Raw genomic sequence first — 20,724 nt, forward strand, 5'->3', positions numbered from 1 at the left:
CGCTCGGCGCCGCCTGGTGGCGCTGTTGGGGGAGCCGCTTCCGGCGGGGCGGGGCGGGGCGGCGGGGGCGGCTCGGGGGGTCCCGGTGTTCCCGGTGTTCCCGGTGTTCCCGGTGCGTCCCTAGCTGTCATGTCGGCCCTGGAGAAGCAGCTGCATCTGGGACGCCTCCCGCCTCGGCCTCCGTTGCCCGGCGGCGGCGGCCAGTCCGGGTCCAAGATGCGCATGGGGTAGGCGGAGGAAGGGCAGGGGCGGATGCGGAGATCGCGGCGGGGGGAGCTTGGGAGGAGAGGATACAACGGAGCGGAGGCTCTGGAGGGAAAGGGGCTCGCGTTTGGGGCCTGGAGGGACGGGTGGTCCTTACGGGGGGGATCTGCAAGGAAGGGAGGCGCGTTATTCCGGGATCTGAACGGAGGGAATGGTCGTGATCGGCGGATCTGGACAGAGGGGAGCTTGTCCTGGGAGGTCTGGACAGAGGGGATGGCCATTACTGGGGGATCTGGACACAGGGGATGGCCATTACTGGGGGATCTGGACACAGGGGATGGCCATTACTGGGGGATCTGGACAGAGGGGATGGCCATTACTGGGGGATCTGGACACAGGGGATGGCCATTACTGGGGGACCTGGACAGAGGGAATGGTCATTACTGGGGGATCTGGACACAGGGGATGGCCATTACTGGGGGATCTGGACAGAGGGGATGGTCGGTATCGGGGGATCTGGAACGAGGGGTGATCATTCCTAGGGCATCTGGAGGGAAGGTTGGTCCTGCTTCCCAGTGCTCCAGCAGAGTGACATCTGGATCAGGCTTCTCCAGGCACAAAGGTGTCACTGCCCAGAGTATCCTCAGGCCGGGGGAAGGTGGCAGGTGCTGGGATCAAGTCTCCAGCCCTTTCCTCCCAGGCGTGTTGCCATCAGTGGTGGGAGGAAGGATCAAGCACAATGTCTGGATGGTATCTCAGAGTGTGGCTGGGGGAGAGGTGTATGGAAATTCTCAGGAGCTGAATTCCTAAGCTGGAGTTGGACTTTGATAATCCTTGTGGTGGGTCCCTTCCCAAGTCAGAATATTCCATGATTCTGTGAAACAGGACTTCTCAGCCACAGGCACCCATGTGAAGTAGTAGGTGAGCTCTGTGACTTTAATCCCTGCTTAAATCTGCATTTCCAGATGATGGAAAAGTCTGGGATACTCATTAATCTTTTGAGTAGGGGTTGAGAGCACATTTTGGGAGCCGCGGGAGAAGTTTGACCAATGTCTAAGGATGTGACATGTATTAATTTCTATAATTTTTTGTCTCTTACCATGCATTGGAGGGGTTTTAAACGCTGTTAGGGAAATGACTATGAATTAAAGGGTTTTTTGTTGTTTTGTAAACCTATTTTTTCCTTTTTCAAATGCTTTCAGAGAGCACTGATACAAAATCCAGTGCTGTGGTTAAGGATCAAGAATTCCCCTGGAATTCTTCCCTTGGAAGCAGTGGGGAGTAGTTCATAATCATGTTGTGCTTGCACAGCCCAGCTGTATTTTTGATTTACCAATTTGCCGCCCAGTAAATCCCTTTACAGGTGATGTTCCTGTTGCTGCACATCCAACATGGAATGGCCTCATCTGGAGAGGCTTGGGGCTTCTGTGAAAAGGAAACAAGAGGAACTAGGATAGCAAGTTTGACTTAGGCTGAGTTTATCCTCACTGAAGTTCAGTTCAGTGCAAACAAGTGCAAACAAGTGTGAGATTCCCCCTGAGGAGAATTGCACCAAAACAGAGTGGAATTAGTTGTACAGGGAAAACACAGTGTGGTTTACAGTGCTGGCAGATGTACAGGGCTGCACTGAATAGTCCTTCAAAATCCAGACTTTTACAGGGAACAAAAATAACTAAATTTAGGAAAACATTTATTTGCTGCATTAAGCATATCGCATTTGTAAATGTGATTTATTTCTGTGCTTTCAATTTCTTTAATTGCAAGCCAGACTGTTTAAAAAATGGGTTTAAAGTTAATATTCAAGAGTGCCAGCAACTTGATTTTTCTATGGCTAAATCCTCTGACTGGTGTGTTGGGCACTTTCTTTTTATTCCTTTGTTTTTTTCCACCATGCAGGTCATCTTAATGTGACTGTGGTGTGGCTGAAAGCAGATCTTGAGAAGCAGAGGGTCAAGCATGTGAGATTGCTACAGAAAAATAGAATTTACCAAGGACTTCTTAACCAGAAATAAAGTCATATATTTTTTGGTAATATGCTGTTTGGAGGTTAATATGTGTTCCAGTAGTTCATAAAAAAAATGGTACCTGTTGCTGCATTTAAATATGTGAAAATAAACTTGTTTCTAGTTTTTTCTTTAAAAGTTATTATTTTTTTGCAATTTTTCAGTACAATCTTCCTTATGTCTCTCTGTGGGAGAGCTTAACTTGAGAGGTCAAGCTGGCTGAAACAAATTGAATCATGGAATTGTTCAGGTTGGAAAAGCCCTCTAAGGTCCTGGAGTCCAACCATTCCCCCAGCACTGCCAAGGCCACCATTATCCCATGTCCCCAAGTGCCACATCCACACAGCTTTAAATCCCTCCAGAGATGGGGACCCACCACTGCCCTGGGCAGCTGTGCCAGGGCTGGACAGACCCTTTTAGGGAAGGAATTTTCCCTGATATCCAACACGGCTCCTGCGACATCGTTTGGATTTTGCGGGAGCAGGGGATCCCTGCTTAGAATTTCATAGAATGTGGCATCAATTCCTGCTTTGGTGGCACAGTCCTCTCCTCCCTGGATTTAAGTGGTCTCCAAAAGAATTGCTCGGTGAAGTGATGGTTCCAAAAGGCTCTTTCCATAGGAAGCTGGAGCTTCTCTTCGGATAAATATGTGAAACTCAGCCACTGAGAGGAATTCAGTGTCCATTTCTTTCAGGAGCGCTCCTGGCCAAGGCTGTGTTGGGAATTGCCTGCGTGTTGCAAGTGATTCCTTCAAATTGCTCAACTGAAATGGAAACAAAATCAGGCTTTGTGGTCTGATTCTGTGTTCTATGGGGAAATAAAAGTATAGGGTTTTTAAAGTCAGTGGTGGAGCAAGAGGTCCCAGACCCACGGCAGCAGATCCCAAAAGCTGTAGCAGCTTCTGCATTTCCCATCTTGTTTTTTGCCTTTTGTTTTTTGCTAGTGGCTCATTCAGAGTTAAGCACACGGATGGGATTGAAAAGTGAAAGTCAGTTTGCTGTTCCTTTCCAATGTGTGACTAAAAATCATGTACAATCTCTGATGATCTTTTAATTATGTAGAAGGACATGATTGGATCAGATCTGTGTGATTCAATCATGGCAATTCCAACTAATTTTTTTCCTTTTTAATCCATTTTTTTCCCCTTGGAATCCTTTTAATAAAAAAAATTATGTATTCAGCATTTCTAAGGCAGAACTTAAGATACTGTCCTTGTCAATTTTTAGAATTTCTAAATACAACTTGTCAGCTGTGGCAGTTCTTACTTGTAGATGATATTTGATTTGGTTGGGTTCAAGTATGATACGAGAATGAAATCTCTTGATTCATGCACTTGTTCTATATTTGCTTTAGTAGTTTTAAATAGGGGCTCTCAGCAGAAAAAAGACTTTCTGAAAATGGTTCCTTCTGCTTAGTGAAACCTTTTTTTTTTTTTTTCATTTTAGTAAAATACCTGAAAAAAACCCTACAAAAATTGGGGAGAGATTTGCTGAGCCATGTGGGTGTCCTAGGGATTGAGGACATGATAAAGAGGACAAACTGCACAATAGGGTAAAACAGCTGCAGAGGGTGCCCAGAATTTGTTTTTTAATTCCAGTTTAATATGCTGGCTGGATGGCTTGGAGTTGAGGGATCATTCTAGAATAGTTACTATGTCATCCGTTTCTGTTTTGGTTTGCTAGATACTTTAAAAAGCTGTAATTAGTTCTGCCAGCTTAAATATTGGTCAGCAAAATATGGCTTCAGCACAGGAAGGTGCAAAACCACAGCTGCTGTTTGTTGGGCACACTCCTAATTTTGAATGTGTGTTGATGCTTCACTAAAAAAAAGCAGCTCTAGAAAAACTCAAAATCAAAGATTTCTTTTCTTTGGAGAAATGTTTTTGCTCAACCCTCTGTGGTCACCTAGGATGTTGTGGAAAACTGTACACCTAGGATGTTGTGGAAAACTTATTCTGCCCTTTTGGGGGTCCAGTGTTAAACCTGTCATCGTTCATGTTTCCTCAGCATTGCTTGGAGGAGAGTATTTTGTTTGAAATCATGATAGACATGTGTTTGCATCAGAGGTGATGATAGTTTTTAATTCCCAGCTCCTCTTCAGTCTCTGCTCCAATTGTCTTGCAAACATAGGAGTTCTGCTATGTGTTTTTCCCAGATAGTTCATGTATGACACGACTACTGACATTTTCTCTGGAGGTGTTCACTCTTGTTAAGCTGAATTTGAAGCATTTCTAAATGCATCAGTGTGGCAAGCTCCTAGGGAAGGGCTCTGCCTTGGTTTTGTGGATTCCTCTTGCAGTCCATGAGATCCTCTCCATGGATCTGCCTTGGTGTTAGCATCTGTCCGCCTCTTGCCTGAAAATTCTAACATTGGATCTCTGCAGTCAGAAATGGCATGTGAAGGAGGCACAAAAATACTCATCCCTGGAAGTGTCCAAGGCCGGGTTGGGTGAGGCTTGGAGTAGCCTGGTCTGGTGAAAGGTGATTTCTTTGCACCAGCCAAGAGGCTGCTGTGTTCCCCTGGGTAACAGTGACTGTGCATCCTATAGCCCTCCTTCCACAAAAATGGGTTCATTTGGCACACAGCCAAAGCTCTTCATCCAGCATGACACAGTCAGTCAGCCACTTCCTCATGCTCTACCTCCCCTATAGGTAAGAGAATTCCCTTTCAGATTTCTGGTGTGGCAGCAGTGCAGGGGCTGGGTTAGCAGGGAGCTCCTGCTGTTCTCCAGATTTATGGATTATGTGGGAAGAGGTGTAGCCAGGCAGATGATGGTGTTTACTGATCACCTGGAATTGCTCAGGGCAATGGAACCCAAAACCAGCTGTAACATGCTGTGCAAAAAGTCTGACTGCAGTTGAAATGCTGCATTTTGAAAGGGTGCTGGAATTCGTTTTTGCTAACTGCACATCCTACCTATTCAAAAACCAGAGAAGGGAAATCATCCAAGCTGTGGGCAGTTCTCTCCATCTCCAGAAAGAACCAGAACTGGTATGGAGAGAGCATGTGATCACGGCTGGGATGGCTTCCAGGGAAAAATTGAGCTTTGAATGTGATATTTTTTTCCTTGATTGGAGAATGAGATTAAGCTGAGGCAGTAAAAGAGATTAATATTTTCTGGATTTATGTAGGTGTGTGACATCCCATTTTGTTTAATTGAGATTTGACAAGAGGTCTTGGAAACCCATAGGAGAGAATTAGGTCCATTCAAGGGGTGGCTGGTTTATGTTTCATATCCTAGAAACACCAGAGGAAACAGAAATTTTGTTTCCACAGTATTGAAAAGCTGCTTTGTCTGTTATTTTCTACTTTTTTAGGAAGCAAAGAATTCAGGAGAAACTTAAGCAGGGGTTTTTCTGCTGTGGAGGTCATCCACCCCTCACGCCCATGCTTGATTTTAATATTCTGTGCTGCCTGCTTGCCTCCCCCAGAAGAGTTGAAGTGCAAAAACATGGTTAAAATGGTGCACTGTTACTCATCCTGTATCCTGGGCTCGAATTGAGCCTAATTATGCCACTTCCAAAATTAAGCACTACTCTTTTAGCCTGACTGAGTAAATACCAGCCTGAGAAACATATTCTGCATCTACTGAGTCATCAGGAAAATTCTGATAGCAGAGCCTTTTGTCAGTAATGGGGGTACAAGGAGAGGACGACTGCACCTTTTGAAGGAAGCAAAAAATAAATTGGTTTGTCAGCTGGACACCTTTTGTCTGTGGGTCATTGCAAACTCGGAGGTGGTACTGGGACAGTAGCACTGTTCTGTTTATTTTCCCTTGGCTTGGGTCTGTGTAGTCTAAATCACCATTGCTCAGCCTTCCTTGGAATTCCTTGATGAGGAAAATACTCTTTTCTCTGTTTCCACTACATTTCCTCAATAGGAGCAACAGTCAGGGAAGGAGAAAAGGGGAGGATTTCTTCACTGACAATAAAATTTGGAATATTGTGTTTGTATGGGAATTTCACTGATGCGTTGTTTGCTTCCAATCTGAACTGTTGTGTAACACCAGCATGTTCTCTTCAGTGAGAGGAGGCCTGGATGCCAGTTTCAGTGGAAGACTTTAAAAATAGCTCTTTCTTATGGAATTTTTTTCTGTCTTGCAGCCCTGGAAGAAAGCGTGATTTTTCACCCGTGCTTTGGAGCCAGTACTTTGAGTCTATGGAGGATGTTGTGGTAGAAAATGACACTGGCAAGGATATATCCTTTTATTTTCCATATTGAATTTGTGATCATCTCAGAGATTGGGGAGATACCACATTTTGTTTGGTTTATTGGGGTTTTTCAGCTTTTTCATGTGTTCCTCCTCCATTATGTCTCTTGCAGGGTTCAGTGTCAGTAACTAAGAACTATCCCTTCTAGGCTCACAGCAAGGCCAATTCCTGATATTGCTTCTTTAGTAATCACTAATTTTAAAAAAGTGTTTCCAACAGTTCAACAGCATATTTTGCAGGGAAACAGAAACACTCATCAGGTTCTCATAATTCAAACCATGTCAGGACCAAAGCTGTTCATTGATTTTTATTAACTACAGTTAGTTAAGTGGCAATCAGTGAACTGTCTGCTCAGGATTAATAGCAGCAGTACAACAGATAAACCTCAACAGAAACATGTAGATGTGAATAAATACTTCCAAATTTCTGGCCAAAACAGAGGTTGTGATGCCATCAGTGTCATCTGGCAGTGCCAGCCAGAGATTTTCCTGCAGATGTTTCCTCTGCAAAATAGGAATGCCATTAGGAAAACCAAACTTCCAAATTACTTCTCTCCAAACACACTGGGAGGTATTAGATCTCAGTGCCTGAGTTCAGTGCCTGAAACTGACCACAGGAAAAGTGTCTTCATCAGCTTTTGTATTTGTGCACAAAGGAGATGTGCTGGAGCTCTAACCAGGTCCCTGGGGCACCAACCCAATCATTGATTCAGCTGCTTCCACAGGTCACATCTGTCCACAGCCAGATCTCAAGCTTCTGCTGAAGGGAGCAGAATAAATCCCAAACAACTAAGATTTGCTTAATTTTGGGATGCCTCTATACACAAGCTATCCAAATAGGTCTATTACACTTGTTATTTTATATTAAACCCCTAGGGGAGTGCACAGCCCTTCATCAAATGTGGATGAGGTGTCCATCATGAATTATGGAGTCACCAGAGCATGGTTTGGGTGGGAAGGGACTTTAAAGTCCACCCAGTGCCACCCCTGCCATGGGCAGGGACACCTTCCACTGTTCCAGGCTGCTCCAAGCCTTGTTCAGACTGGCCTTGGACACTGCCAGGGATCCAGGGGCAGCCACAGCTGCTCTGGGCACCCTGTGCCAGGGCCTCACAACTCTCACAGGGAAGAACTTCTTAGGAACATTTAATCTAAATCTCTCCTCCTCTGGTTTAAAACCATTCCCTTGTCCTCTCATTATCTTGCCTGTGTGAAAAATAGCTCTCCATCTTTTTTACTAATGGATTTCTAGTTTTCTCTTTGTTCATTTCCCTGTTGTGCCCAGGGAGAAAAGGACAGGGGATGAGTGAATTATAGGAGGGGAGAAAACCTGGGCAGCAGGAATACAACTCTTGAAGCTTAAATTGAGTTACATTTTTTCCCAGGTAATGCTTGAACATTGGTCAGAGAAATGAAGGGTAGAAATTAAATACTGTTGGGTATTGCAAACTTCAAAATTCATTCTATTGTCTTGAAGTAACTCTGTGAAATGTCCTTAACTGTTCATACACTTTTCGAATTTACAAAAGTGGGTTGGAGGGGCCTGTCTTGCTGCTGTTACACGGTGGAGGCCACTCTGCTCTGTCCTGGGCTGTGTTTACTGTAAGTAAAGCTGCTGCTCTATAGAAATAAATGCATGGAAATGGAGCTCTCTGAGTGTGGAAGGCAGTTCTCCATTCACCTCTGGGAAACATGGGAAAATTCTAGAAGTATTCTAAAAGATAACAATATTATCTTTGTGTGGTTGGGGTTATCCCTTAGGTGCATGGCCAGCTTTCAGATAGAGGGTTTGGGCTGTCTTTAGGGGCAGGAAAATACTAATCTGTGGATTCAGTGGGTTTGGGGAAAGCAACTGCTCAATTTAAGAATTGACTAGCTGAAATATCAAAAAAAAGAAGACTGGGTAGCTTTGAGGTCCAGGTAGCTTTTGCCAATTGTGTAGGTGGTTCTATTAAGAATCCTTCAGCAAATCCCCCCACTTCTGCCAGGCTGTTATTTAAATAATCAATGGCTTCTTAACACAGAAGTCTTCCTGTCAACAAAACATGCCACTTCTCTGTGATGCCTGAAATAACTTGGTAAAATTGATCTGTCTGGGACAAATAGAGCCATAATTGTGTTGCAATTATTATGCTCTGCCTTACCTTAAAAAGATTTCTTCAGCTGTTCTCCCTGACCTCTTTGGACTAATCAATTTTTATACATTTCAACCTGTAAAATTCTATTATTTGAGAGCAAAGTGAACATGTACTGCAAAGCAGCTGCTTCACCTTTTTGTCAGCCATGGAGCCAGGAGTAATTTTATACTGTGTGGGCTTGAAAAGCAAGGGAATCCCTTTGGTGTCCATAATCCCACTGCAGTTCCAGTTTTCAGAGGTGCTGCAGGGCTTGAATTCGTGATCCCAGGAAACCCATGGCATGTCTTATGAATGACAGTGAAATAACTGTCCTGGTTAACAGTGGTAACAAGGATGGGGCTTTGGCCCATTAAGGATAGTCTTACGGAATATTTTTGCTTGTGCTCTGTAACACCCCGTCCAATCCAGGTCCAGGCATCTTGGTGGCCCTGAAGAGTTTTTAGGGAATGCTTGTTGTTGCTAATCCCACTTTGCAAACAATATTCTCTCTGTCTCTCCTTGCAGTCTGCAATCATTAACAGGATCCAGTGTAGGATTGTGGCTTTAGACCTCCGAGGCCACGGTAAGTCAAAGAAATAAATTTGGAGTCAAATCAGCATGTTACACGCTGACATTTTTTTAAAGGAGATGCAATGAATTCCTCACAGCATGACTAGGAAAACGTCCCTAAGGCATCCCAATTTTGATTCAAAAGCAGGGATGGAAGACTAGCTTCTGTCAGAAGCTGAGACCCTCTGAACTTTTGTGTGAGACAGTGGTGGATTACTTCCTTCCACCAAGCCCTCTTTCATATTTCCATAACATATAGGTGATCTTTGCTACGAGAAATAAGGACTGTTCTCTCATTTTAAGATCCATAATGAACAGTTCTGGGCAGTGTTTTCTACGCATAGTACCAAGTGTTCCTGGTAATTCAGTGTTTCTTAATTATTCATGTCCATTGCAGTAGACTTACTCTTCATATCTGTGCCTAAAAGCTTTGTATTCTCACTGCTCTAAGTCCTGAGGGGGCCTGAAGTTTTTCAACTTAAGTGAACTTAACTTGGGTTGGGTTTTTTTCAGGAGAAACAAAAGTAAGGAATCCTGAAGATCTGTCTGCAGAGACTATGTCAAAGTAAGGAAACTTATGCTCATTTCCCTTTTTACAAACCTCTATTTTCTTTCCTTGGCTGAAAATAAACTACTTGAGGGCACACAGCCTTTGTTCAAAGGAGGTGGAACATAGTTTAATTTCACGTGATTCTGGTAGTTACCCTTTCTTTCCTTCTACTCTGGGACAGTTTGAAATGATGTCTCTCCCAGCTGAGTCAGATTCCAAGAACTGGAGTTGTTCACTGAGTACCCTGACTTTTTGAGCAGCGAGTACTTCAAACCCACAACATGCTGAAGAGTTCCTAATGGAGGTGGAATGCTTTCCTTAGACATCCATGGGGTATTTTAGCCTGAAGTCCCCACTTAGACTCTTCCTCAGCCCTTGGAGTGAGTGTTCAGAGCGGGCTCACACTGGCCTGGTAACACCCCTGAAGTCTGGGTCACAGACACAGGATTTTCAAGCACAGAATTGCTTTTTCAAAATGTCATGACCCGCTTTGGCATGCAAATCCATCCCCCTCTTGACAAAACTGTAAGAAAAGCAAATACCCACTGCTAAGCACATTATGTTCTGCCCATATTTAGTACAAAGAGACTCTTTGCTGTGACTATAACGAAATGATGAAGGGTTTTGTAACCTTCCCATGGACAAATCCACTTGGTTTGTTGAGGGGAGGCCATGTGTGAAATGTATTCTGACTTCCATTGTATACCTGATTCCTGCTGCTTATGCCCTGTCAGATCCTGATGTGTAACTGTCCTTAAGAGATGCTGGATTCAATAATTAGAATATTTTAGATCTGGAGCAGCACTGCTGTTGGGGGAAAGCAAGTTCCTTTTGTTTTGAAACCTTCCCCTCTTCTTAGCAATGATCTTGAAAATTAGTCCTGAATATCTTTTAAATAGGAGCTTTAAATTATAGCTGGTGTTCCTGTTTGTCCTTTTAAATCAAATCCTCAGGCAATTTTCTCTAGCAGAGCAAACAAGCTGGTCAACCTGTTCATTTTTTTCACTTGTTTTCAATTTTCAGTACTGCTTGGTTCCCAGGTTCCTCTGAATGGTTGTAGTCAGGAGAGCCAGTTGGGGAATGTCTGTAAACTGCTCTTCAGTGGATTTCAGTTGTTAGCTCTGCTGCTGTTTTGGGGTTTGAGAACCGTACCAGCCAGCTTTCCCATCCTGGGAAAAGTGTCAAGAAGTGACAGCTTCAGTTTAAGAGTAGGTGCCTTCTGGGAAGGATGGGCTAATTGCCCCTTGCCTTGTGGCATCTGTGCTCATAGAGAGTCTCAATCTTTTTGCTGGTGCTCAGTGTTGTTCATCTTTGCTGTGGTCAATAGGGCCCAGTTAGTTTTCTCTCTCTAATTCCAGTTTTTCCTTTTAAGAACAATGAATTTCTTCGTTTGTGCTTCCATGCAAGATGATTTGACAGCTTTTTCTCACCTTTTATTTAACATTCCCACCAGCAAGTGTCAGCCTAAAATGTTTTCTACAAGGAATCACAGAATTCGGGCTGGAAGGGTGATTCCATCCACACGGGCAGGGCCGCCTTCCACTAGACCAGGTTGCTTGGATATCTTTTAAATTAGTATCTTTTAAATGAGGGCTCTGTTCATAAAAAGAGGAATTACATGGATGTTGAGGAAGGCAGTGGCTCGCAGGGTTTCCTGCTTTGGTGCCAAGCTGAAGCAGCGACAGAAGACTAGACTTGTCTGGTTAGAAGAGGCTCAGGGGCCGTACGCCCACCCCGGGCGTGTCCCTTGTCGTCCGGCAGAGGCGGAGGTGCCATCCCGGTTTGCTGTGCCTTTGCAGGGACGTGGGGAACGTGGTGGAGGCGCTGTACGGGGACCTGCCCCCGCCCATCATGCTGATCGGGCACAGCATGGGGGGCGCCATCGCCGTGCACACGGCCGTCGCCAACCTGGTGCCCAGCTTGCTGGGGCTCTGCATGATCGACGTCGTGGAAGGTGAGTGTGCCTGCCCTCCGAGGCTTCCAGCCCCTCGGCTGGCCTTCTGCCTTCCACCTCTTCTTCTCTTAGCCCCAAATCCCTGAATGCAGAAAGTTTTGCCCTATTTTTAAGCCAATTCCATCCTCCTAACAGATCTTACACGCACAAAAATCTTCCCAGTGTTACCCCTTCTTCTACTTTTCCCAGATGTAGTCTCTGGTTGCTTTTTTCCCTGCTAATTTCACAGAATCAGAGAATCACCTAGGTTGGAAAAGACCTTTGAGATCACTGAGTAAACCTATGATGTAACATCACCTTGTCAACTAGACCATGGCACTAATTTCTTTGAACCACTTTCTTGGTAGGGAACATAAGTTGTTGCTGCTTTCTCTTACTGTCTGAATATCCTTTCTATTCGAATAGTAATCTTCCAGTATGACTGTTGGCTTAGAAATACTAATCTGTACTTTCCTTAGCAGCATTAAATCACTGGGGAGCTCCAGCTCTCTCTGAGGGTGTTACAGCCAGTTTTGTATGAAGAGATGTGGCAATAATTTCATCAGATGCCATGAAGTTGATGAAGATGATGTCCTTTGCTTTTAGGTACAGCCATGGATGCCTTAAACAGCATGCAGAACTTCTTAAGGAGTCGCCCCAAAACATTCAAGTCACTTGAGAATGCCATTGAGTGGAGGTAAAGCTTGGGCTCAGTCTCTGGAATCACTTGTCTTTGTAGCTTGACTCCCAAAAGAAACGACCTTAGTTTAATTTGGCTGTTGACAGGCCCTGTCCCAGCTCCCTGCCCTGGGTTTAACCCTGTTTCCCCACCAGCACTTCTCCCTCTTCCTCACAGTTACAGTGACAACGGGAGGTACACATGAGTTTAGCAGGAGCCACTCTGTTCAGTCTGAGAGCAGGAGCTTTGGGAATAATTTGGGGAAATCCTGAGCTGTAGAGGAGTTTAACTCCTGATTCTTGAATCTCTTCAGTAAATATTTCTGTCTTCTTATTTTTTTTTCCTAGTGTAAAAAGTGGACAGATAAGAAATCTCGAATCTGCTAGAGTTTCTATGGTCGGTCAAGTCAAACAGTAGGTGACCTTCGGTTTATTTTTAAAATATTTTTTTTCTGTTTTACAATACCAGTGCTATTTAAAAGCACTTAAAAATGAAAATTTCTTCAAGCAAAATTGCTGAACACCTATGATTTAATCCTGGGTGGTGTTTTGGTTTGGAGTTATTTCTTTTGTCAGGGAATCAGTTTCTGATTTTATTTTCACAGGTGCGAAGGGGCTGCCAGTCCTGAATGCCCTAAAGCCATAGTAGAGGGAATTATTGAGGAAGAGGAGGAGGAGGACGAGGATGAGGAAGGGGGAGGCTCTGTCAACAAGAGGAAGAAAGAGGATGACACAGAGGTAGGGAGTTTGCTGCTGTGTTTTCAGCTTCCCCTGCAAGAGCTGTCACCTGTGCTTATCCAAATCATTCTGATATGAAAGGGAACCACTCCAGGGAGAGAAAACTGGATGAGAGCCAAGCCCAAATGTTCAGACAATTTGTGAGCTATTTGTGTCAGTAAAAAATAGCAAATTGATTGCCCTGAATCCTGCAGTCCTCTCCTCTTGGTGTAGCTCTTGCTGACTTTCTTGTTCCCTAGTCATGTTCTTTGATTTGGAGAGAGATTTAGAAGCAAGGAGAGTCATCCCTGGAAGTGTGTAATCCACCAGAGGGAGCCAGTATTTTTCTTGTTTTTTATATCCATATGTTTATGCATTTCTAGGTGGCTCCCTGAGTTGGTTTTCTTTCTCCTGTTTTTTTACTGATCACTAATGCAGAGCTCTCTCTCCTTCCTGCAGACAAAGAAGGAGCATTTATACACGTGGAGAATCGAACTGGCCAAAACAGAAAAGTACTGGGATGGCTGGTTCAGGGGTTTATCCAACCTCTTCCTCAGCTGTCCGACTCCAAAGCTTTTGCTTTTAGCTGGTACGTGTCTCTTCCAATCCTGGTGTGCACTTCAGTGATGTCACAGTTGTGTTTTAGAGAACAGTGTCAGCACTGGGCTACAGTGTTTCCTGGGAATACCTGGGCTTCTCTGTGTCTCTTAAAATAGCGTGTGTGATTAGGTGTGATTTGAACTTCTCAAGTGAAAGTCAAATACAGCTTTAAGCTCTTTTTGTACCTTAATAGGAAATACAGCATGTAAATATCCTTTTTAAGTTGTAGGAAGGGCTGTGCTCTTGCATTTTTGGCAGTGTTTCTTTCTTGTCACTTTACTCTCTCGAGGTGCAGCAGTGAAATGTCCTTCTCGTGGGTGTCAGAGATGTTTATTTTCTGTTTTTCAAGCTAATGTCTCTTTTAAAATACGGAGTAAAGCCTGGCCCAGAGAGCTGTGTTCTCTCTGGCTGTTCTCCAATACGTTTGTTTATTTGATTGTAGGTGTTGACAGGCTGGATAAAGATCTGACCATTGGACAGATGCAAGGTGAGTATGTAATATTATTACTCCAGCCTTACTGTAATGCTCTTTTTGCATGACAGCTTGTTGCTATGGGTACAGTCAATATCCAAACAAATGGGCATTAAAGAATTTGTCTATCCCAAAGTGTTACCCTACTGTGGTCAAGGAAAGGTGGGGAAGGTGAGGAGGGAAGGGTTCCATTTGAAGGGCTGCTGCAGTGGGTTTTGTTCAATCTAGTGTTCAGTGCTCCCAGCAGTGAAGCTGCCACACTTCTCTTGGATCAGAACGATTGTGTGTGAAGGCTTCTTTCTAATCCAATTTTTCCCTTTCTAGCTACATTTCTGATGTTCTTAGCTAGAACACTTGGGACCATTCAAAATTACCCCACCTCCCAGTGTTTCTGACAGACAGCAGACCAAGATGAAGCACCTTCATTCATGTTTTGGGTTTTGGGTTGGTTTTTTTCCCCCCATCCCAAGCAACCAGTACTGGAAAATAGTATTGAATAGCAGGATAAATGTTACCTTAAGGTAAATCCAGTAAGAGTTCCAACTCTGACACTTGCCTGCAATGAGAAGCTCAGCTTCATTTTAACTCCTGGGAGCCTGTTCCAGTTACACCTGGAGATGATGAATTAAGCAGCTGGTCCATGTGTTCTTTGGAGACCATTGGCTGTGCATGGTGAGGGGTCTGCTGAGACTTCCTGCCATCCCTGGGGCCGCTTTTCCATCTACATTTAGTGAGGTTGGTTGGTCCAGAGTGTGGGATCCATGTGCTGACCCTCTCAATCCACAGGGAAGTTCCAGATGCAGGTCCTCCCACAGTGTGGCCACGCAGTCCATGAAGACGCTCCGGACAAGGTGAGCCCCACCGTGGGGTTGAAGCTACATAAGCCATGATCTGAAATGCAGAAAGGGATCTGTCACTTACCATGGAGCAGAGATCATACTTCAGGGGCGTTTTTTGGCATGACAACTGGCTTTCACAAGCAGCTTGGATTTTTTAGCTGTCTGAAAAGCCCTGGCTAAGACATTACATGCCACAGGGCTGGGCTGTGGATTTAACTCTCAGGCTCATGGTGATGTATCTAATTCTACCCATGTGGAGTGTGGATTTCTCCTCCCTTCCTTTCCTCATGCAGTTCCCCACTGTCCCTTGCACTAAGTGACAGCTTTAGGGGTTGGTCTGTGTTTTGTTGAGTTGGGTGGCTCACATTTTCCAAATAGAAACCAAATGTTCCTGTAGCAGCTTTGACAGAGCAATGCTGCTTCTGGGCACTGCCAGAGTTTGTGTCCAGATGGAAGCAGGAATGTGGTGCAGCCAGTGGAGCCTGTGGTTAGAAGCACATCTGGTTTTAAAGTTCATTCTGCACTGACAGCTGTGTTAAAACTCAGCCTTTCTGTGCTTCACTTTACCAGTCTGAAATAGGTATTTCTATCTAAATGTTCTGAGTTCTTAGGTTGCTACTCTTTCTTATACATTCTAAGCAGTATTGACCAGGGGCTTGGAGCAGCCTGTTGTAGAGGAAGGTGTCCCTGCCCATGGCAGGGGTTGGAACTGGATGAGCTTTACTCTTCCTCCCAACACAAACCATTCCAGGTTACTGTCTTGCATCCTGAATTTACCTTTTCTCCCTGCTAAACTTGGACATTGTTTTAAGAATTACTGAAATGGGTGGAGAAAAAAGTTTGGCCACTTCTTGATGGCAGGCTCAGTGTTGGAGTAAAGCTGAAGTGTGTTACTCCTTGTTTTAGAGGAGCAAACAGTTCAGCAAGAGAATCCTGAGGAGATAACTGTTGTCAGAAATACTGCAGGCTTTGAAAACCTGGGTTTTGTGTTCTCTTTGTGTCTCTTTAAATCCTGAGCTATTTTTCCCCTTCCCTCAGGTTGCTGAAGCTGTTGCAACGTTCCTGATCCGTCACAGGTTTACAGAGCCCATTGGTGGTTTCCAGTGGTAAGGCTCCATGGAGTTGTGTCCCTGAACTGAGCTCCTGCTCTCACTGCCTGTTTGGCTCTCGAGGTGGGAGGCTGGAATTTTAGCATGGTGCTAAAAACCACAGATAAACAAACAGCTCTGAATCACAGCCAGTAATACATTTGGTGTTTGTGTTCCTTTTAAATTTCTCATGTATTTACAGATGCTGATGAAACCTCCTTCCTTGGAAGGGAGGAGCAAAGAAGATTTCTTTCTTTATAGCCTGCCAGAAAGCAAAATTACAGATTTTATGGCATTTAGCTTTAGTAATATTTCATTAAGTAACCAAGGCCCTGTGTTGTGGGAGCAACTTGCATCACACTCCCTTGGCCAAGAAATACCGGTGAGATGAGGCAGGTAAAGCTGTGTGCTTCACTTTGCAGACTTTCCATACCTATCTCATGTGTTTTCTTATCAAAATGGCCTCTGGAAGCCAGGCCCCTTTGATCAGCCAAGCAGTCAGAGAAGGGTGTGATTGATAAGCTTGATAGTGTAGGTTGATGTGTAAATAGGGAGAGAGGGAGAAGACCTAAGGACTTCACAGCTAAATTTAGGTTGTCATAGAATTTGCAGAGAATACCTTGATGCTAACATGGGGTCTTTCTTCCATTCTCTTTTTTTGCCTCCTAGTGTGTTTCCTGCTTGTTAATATCTTGGTGTTCTCCAGCACTGATTCCCATTGTAAATAAACTGCACCAGAGGCCACTGTGATGTATCCATATCCTCTCATCTCCCAGTCCAGCAGCAGTGAGGTGTGAGATTCATCCCCTAGAACTAGTTCTCCAGAATATCTAAATTCTTAGGGACTTCCTTGCTGGGAAGCAGCTTCTACTGAAGACCATGAAAAGCTCTTCAGGCCCTCGCAAGTGGGATCCTCTTCTCTGCTGCCACAAGGAAAGACCTCCTGGAATCCCATGTAGTCAATCACACCAGTCTCCATCAATTCTCAGGCTTTCTTGGACCCAACTGCAGAAGGGCTGTTGGCAGTCCAGATCCACTGAGGGCATTGCAGCACAGCCAAAGGCTTCAGGATTTCTCCGTGGAATCACGTGGAATCACAGAATCATCTTGGAAGTGCCCCTTAGGTTTGGGTTTTATATATACACTTCTTTTTTCCCTAAGCAGACGAGGAATCGGCTTCATTGGGAGCTCAGGTTTCACCTCACCAGTGCCAGCCTTAGGGGTTAAGCTGTGGGAAAAGCCTGTAGGCCACTTTCCTGGGCAAAATTGGATGGGATTGTAAAACAGAAAAGCAAAGGGGGCATTGTGAGCTCCATTTCACAGTCCTGCAGTTTTTCTAGAGCTTGTTTCAAGTCCTCTCTGGGAAGAAGTGCCTGGATAACTCCATCTACTGCAGACACATCCCAGGCCAGAGGACTCTGAACCTATGTTTATGGAGAAGACCCAAGAGCAGCAGGGACAATGTGGTCAACAGGCAGTTTGGCTGTTTTCTGCCCCTGGAATGTGGTTGTTCTTCCCTTCTTGTAGCTGCTACACACAGCTGAGCAGAGTTCAGCGCCTTTGGGATGGAAAAACATGGAACGGGCTGTAGGAAAAACCCTGGGAGAGCTTGGAGTCAGTCCTGCTGATGTTGATGCAGAGTTGTAGGCAGCTGTTCTCCCCAGTGTTGGAGGAAGGACCTTGTTCCCACTGTTGCTTCCTAGATAATTTTGCTGCCTGCCTTCCAGAGTTCCATGTGTACAGAGAGCTTTTCTTCAGGATTCAGTTATCCACAAACAGTTCCTGGGCTTGCTTTCACCTAAGAGTCACTTTTGAGTGTAAAAGCAGACATGTTTTGGAGCAGTTTTCCTCAATATTTTGCTGGTGGATGTCTGAAATCCCTTTTTTTTTTTGCCTGGTGTCCATAACCCCTTGCTGCTGTCTGATGATTGTTAACCCTGCTCTGCTGAGGCAAAGTTCTGTAGTGATTTGGGAGCTGCCCTGTGCATCCCATGACAAGAGCCGTCAGGAATTCTTGGCATTTGAGAGACGCAGATGTGGCCTTGGGGCTGGTGGACATCCACTTAGCTGTGATTCACCGGGCACAGCAGCCCTGGCCTTGCTCCCTGTCCCTTCCCTGACACATCAGGCTGGGAGGTGCTGGATTACAGACAGGAAAGCCTCATTCCAGCAAGGAATGCCCTCCTGGCACTCTGGCCCTCGGCACTCAGGTGTTACAAGAGCAATTGCTGGCTCTCTGCGCTTCCCTCTGTGAGTCACCATGTTAATGCATTCATCTGGTGTAGCGTCCACCCTGGTTTAGTTCCTGATGGATTCAATGGATCTTCAGTAGTCGAGATGCAAAATTGTTCTTTCCCCAGCCATGTCCCCGAAATGGCCAGAATTCTCTTTTGCAGGTGACTCCTTTGTTCAGATTGTTAGGGATTCAGTAATCCAGCGTGTATATCCAGAGTCTCACTTCCCGGGATCATACTCCTGAATGAGTGTGGTGAAGTCACATTCCTCCGTGGTGAAGTAACTTGGAGAGTCTGACTTGGAGTGATTCCTCGCGTTATCCCTTTGATTTGTGAGCTCATAAAAAAGCCTGACCAAGCAGAACCCTCCATGGAAAGCAAATCAATTTTGTATTCTGTAGAAGCACCACTGGAAAAGGAATGATTTCTGAATTCCTGTGGGCTTCCTGGGATTCTGTTTTGTTGTTAACATTGCGTGAGTGCAAAGAAAATAAATATTTCAAGAGCCTATTTAATCGAATGGTGTGTCACTCCATGCCAGCTCCCAGCCCTGCCTTGCCTGGGATAGGTGGCTGTTCAGGGACTCGTGTGGGACTGGATGAAAAAAAATGGGTTCCAGGGACAGCAGCAGCACTGTGGGGGTGGGTGGAAGGGAAATTCCTTTCGGCTCTGTCAAGCCATGCACATTTCTGAGACTCTACTTTTGTCTGAGAAATATTAATGCTCATGCTGTAATAAATGGTATTTGGTGAAGGATACACAGACTGTGGCAAAAGTTAACTGCAGAGAGAAAGAATCTTCTCTTTGGCTCACAAGGAACAGGGGCACAGAGAAATTCCCCCCCAAAACACCCAGCTTTGCATTTTTTTCCTGCAGCCTTTGGATTACTTAGAAACCTCTCTTGGTTTTGTTTCACTCGTTGGATTGAGGATCAGTGGCAACTTCCCCAATGGAAGATCCCAAGGTTTGCAGAAGCAGGGGATGCACTTTGGGATCTTGTTGCAGGCTTAATTTTAATTGAATAAATTAAATAAATAAATGTCTGAGACCTAGGATGGGTTTTTGCCAGATGATGTGTGCTGGACAAAGCCATCAGGGTCTTGCAGATGACTAGAGCATTGGGATTGTTGGAGAGATATTATTTCCTGTATTGTCAAAGCAGGTACTCTTGCTTTGAATAAATCGACCCTTGATTAAGGAATTAAACTCAGGCCTGGGGCTGTCCAGACAGAATTTTCCCCTCAGACTGTGGCAGGGGGTCTGCAGAGGTGATGCAGCAATAGGTAAAGTTGTTATTTTTCCCCTTTTGGCAAGGGAAAGTCTTGGAAAACCTGAGGAAGCCCATTCCAGCCCTGCTTTCCTCTTGTTTGCAGTTTGTGAGCAGCGTTGGGATGACTTGCAAAAGGCAGAGCTAGGCAACACAGACCTCGGAGAATCTCCTCCAGGAGGGCTGGTGGGGTATTAGGAAGAAGTTTTTTTACAATTTAGGCCCTGGTAGAGGTCGCCCAGAGGAGCTGTTGCTGCCCCTGGATCCCTGGAAATATCCAAGGTCAAGTTGGACAGGACTTGGTGCAACCTGGGACAGTGAGTGTCCCTGCCCATGGCAGGGGTGGGACTAGATTGGCTTTAGGGTTGGTCCCTACCCAAATTATTCTGATTCTGTAACTTTAGCACTGACATTTTTCCTCTTCTCCACTACTGCCTTTTCTTTTGGGAGCAGAAAGGCCTGGGAAGAGGGCTGTGCCTCTGTGTGGAGGTGCCTGGCAACCGGCCATTCACTGGTTTGAACTGGTCATCAACACTCTTGGAAATCTAGACCTGGGCCATTAGGCAAGGTCAAAAACTTGAGTTTATGGCTTTTCACTTCCATGAACGCTGGGCCCTAGTGCATTCTACCACCTGTCTCTGAGCCTGGCACTCTGCTCACAGCCTGGAAGTGCCCTTTGTGTTGCCCAAACCTCGATCCCTTGGTTGTGTCGCTGCCCCCTTGGCACTGTGTCCATGTGGCATGTGATATGGCAGGAATGGGATTTAGTGTTTCCTCCAAGTTTTGCTGCCGGATGCTTGACCAGTTGTGGCTGAGCTTTCCCAGTGTGGCAGGGTGATCTCCTGCTGCTGTTCCCAGAAGGAAAATGCGTGTGTGTGTGTGTGTGTGTTTGTGTCAGTTCTCTGGAGACTACACGCTGTGTCCCGTGTCAGCCTCATCCTGGTCTTGTTTTGTTCTGTGTCTGTTTCCTTCGCCTACAAATAAAGCATTTGTGAAAGGCCTGGAGTAGGAATTCCTGCTTTCCCTTTAGCTGTGATACTTGGGCTCCTTGGAGCAGCCTGTGGAATCCATCTGTTCCTGCACCAGACCCAACCCTTGGGTTTTTTTGGTGACTCACAGAAGCCTCTTGTCATCCAAAATGCTCCCCCATCCCTTCCCTGCACCCCAGTGTGGGGAGGAGGGGGGAATTTAGCCACAGCTTTCACTTTTCCCCCTCCTTTCCGTGACCAATGACTCCTATGT

At 45.2% G+C, this 20,724-nt stretch overlaps 1 protein-coding gene across 1 annotated transcript; it reads left to right on the top strand.

The window, feature by feature from the left end:
* The first annotated feature begins 27 nt into the window (after positions 1-27).
* PPME1 (protein phosphatase methylesterase 1) lies at positions 28-18,725 on the top strand. The gene is made up of 14 exons (XM_066340736.1): positions 28-227; positions 6,311-6,404; positions 7,927-8,019; positions 9,060-9,117; positions 9,618-9,669; positions 11,454-11,608; positions 12,194-12,284; positions 12,614-12,679; positions 12,871-13,003; positions 13,442-13,571; positions 14,025-14,069; positions 14,841-14,905; positions 15,932-15,999; positions 16,651-18,725. The coding sequence occupies exons 1-14, from the start codon at positions 130-132 to the stop codon at positions 16,667-16,669; spliced, it is 1,167 nt and encodes a 388-aa protein (XP_066196833.1). The 5' UTR covers positions 28-129; the 3' UTR covers positions 16,670-18,725.
* The last annotated feature ends 1,999 nt before the right edge of the window (positions 18,726-20,724 follow it).

This window comes from Sylvia atricapilla, chromosome 2, assembly GCF_009819655.1.
Source record: "Sylvia atricapilla isolate bSylAtr1 chromosome 2, bSylAtr1.pri, whole genome shotgun sequence".
Lineage (NCBI taxonomy): Eukaryota > Metazoa > Chordata > Aves > Passeriformes > Sylviidae > Sylvia > Sylvia atricapilla.

Excerpts from the sequence above, each read along its gene's own strand:
- PPME1 (XM_066340736.1), top strand. The coding sequence starts at position 130 with ATGTCGGCCCTGGAGAAGCAGCTGCATCTGGGACGCCTCCCGCCTCGG. Across the intron at positions 9,118-9,617 it reads TTTAGACCTCCGAGGCCACG|GAGAAACAAAAGTAAGGAAT; the intron begins GTAAGTCAAAGA and ends GGTTTTTTTCAG. Across the intron at positions 9,670-11,453 it reads TCTGCAGAGACTATGTCAAA|GGACGTGGGGAACGTGGTGG; the intron begins GTAAGGAAACTT and ends GTGCCTTTGCAG.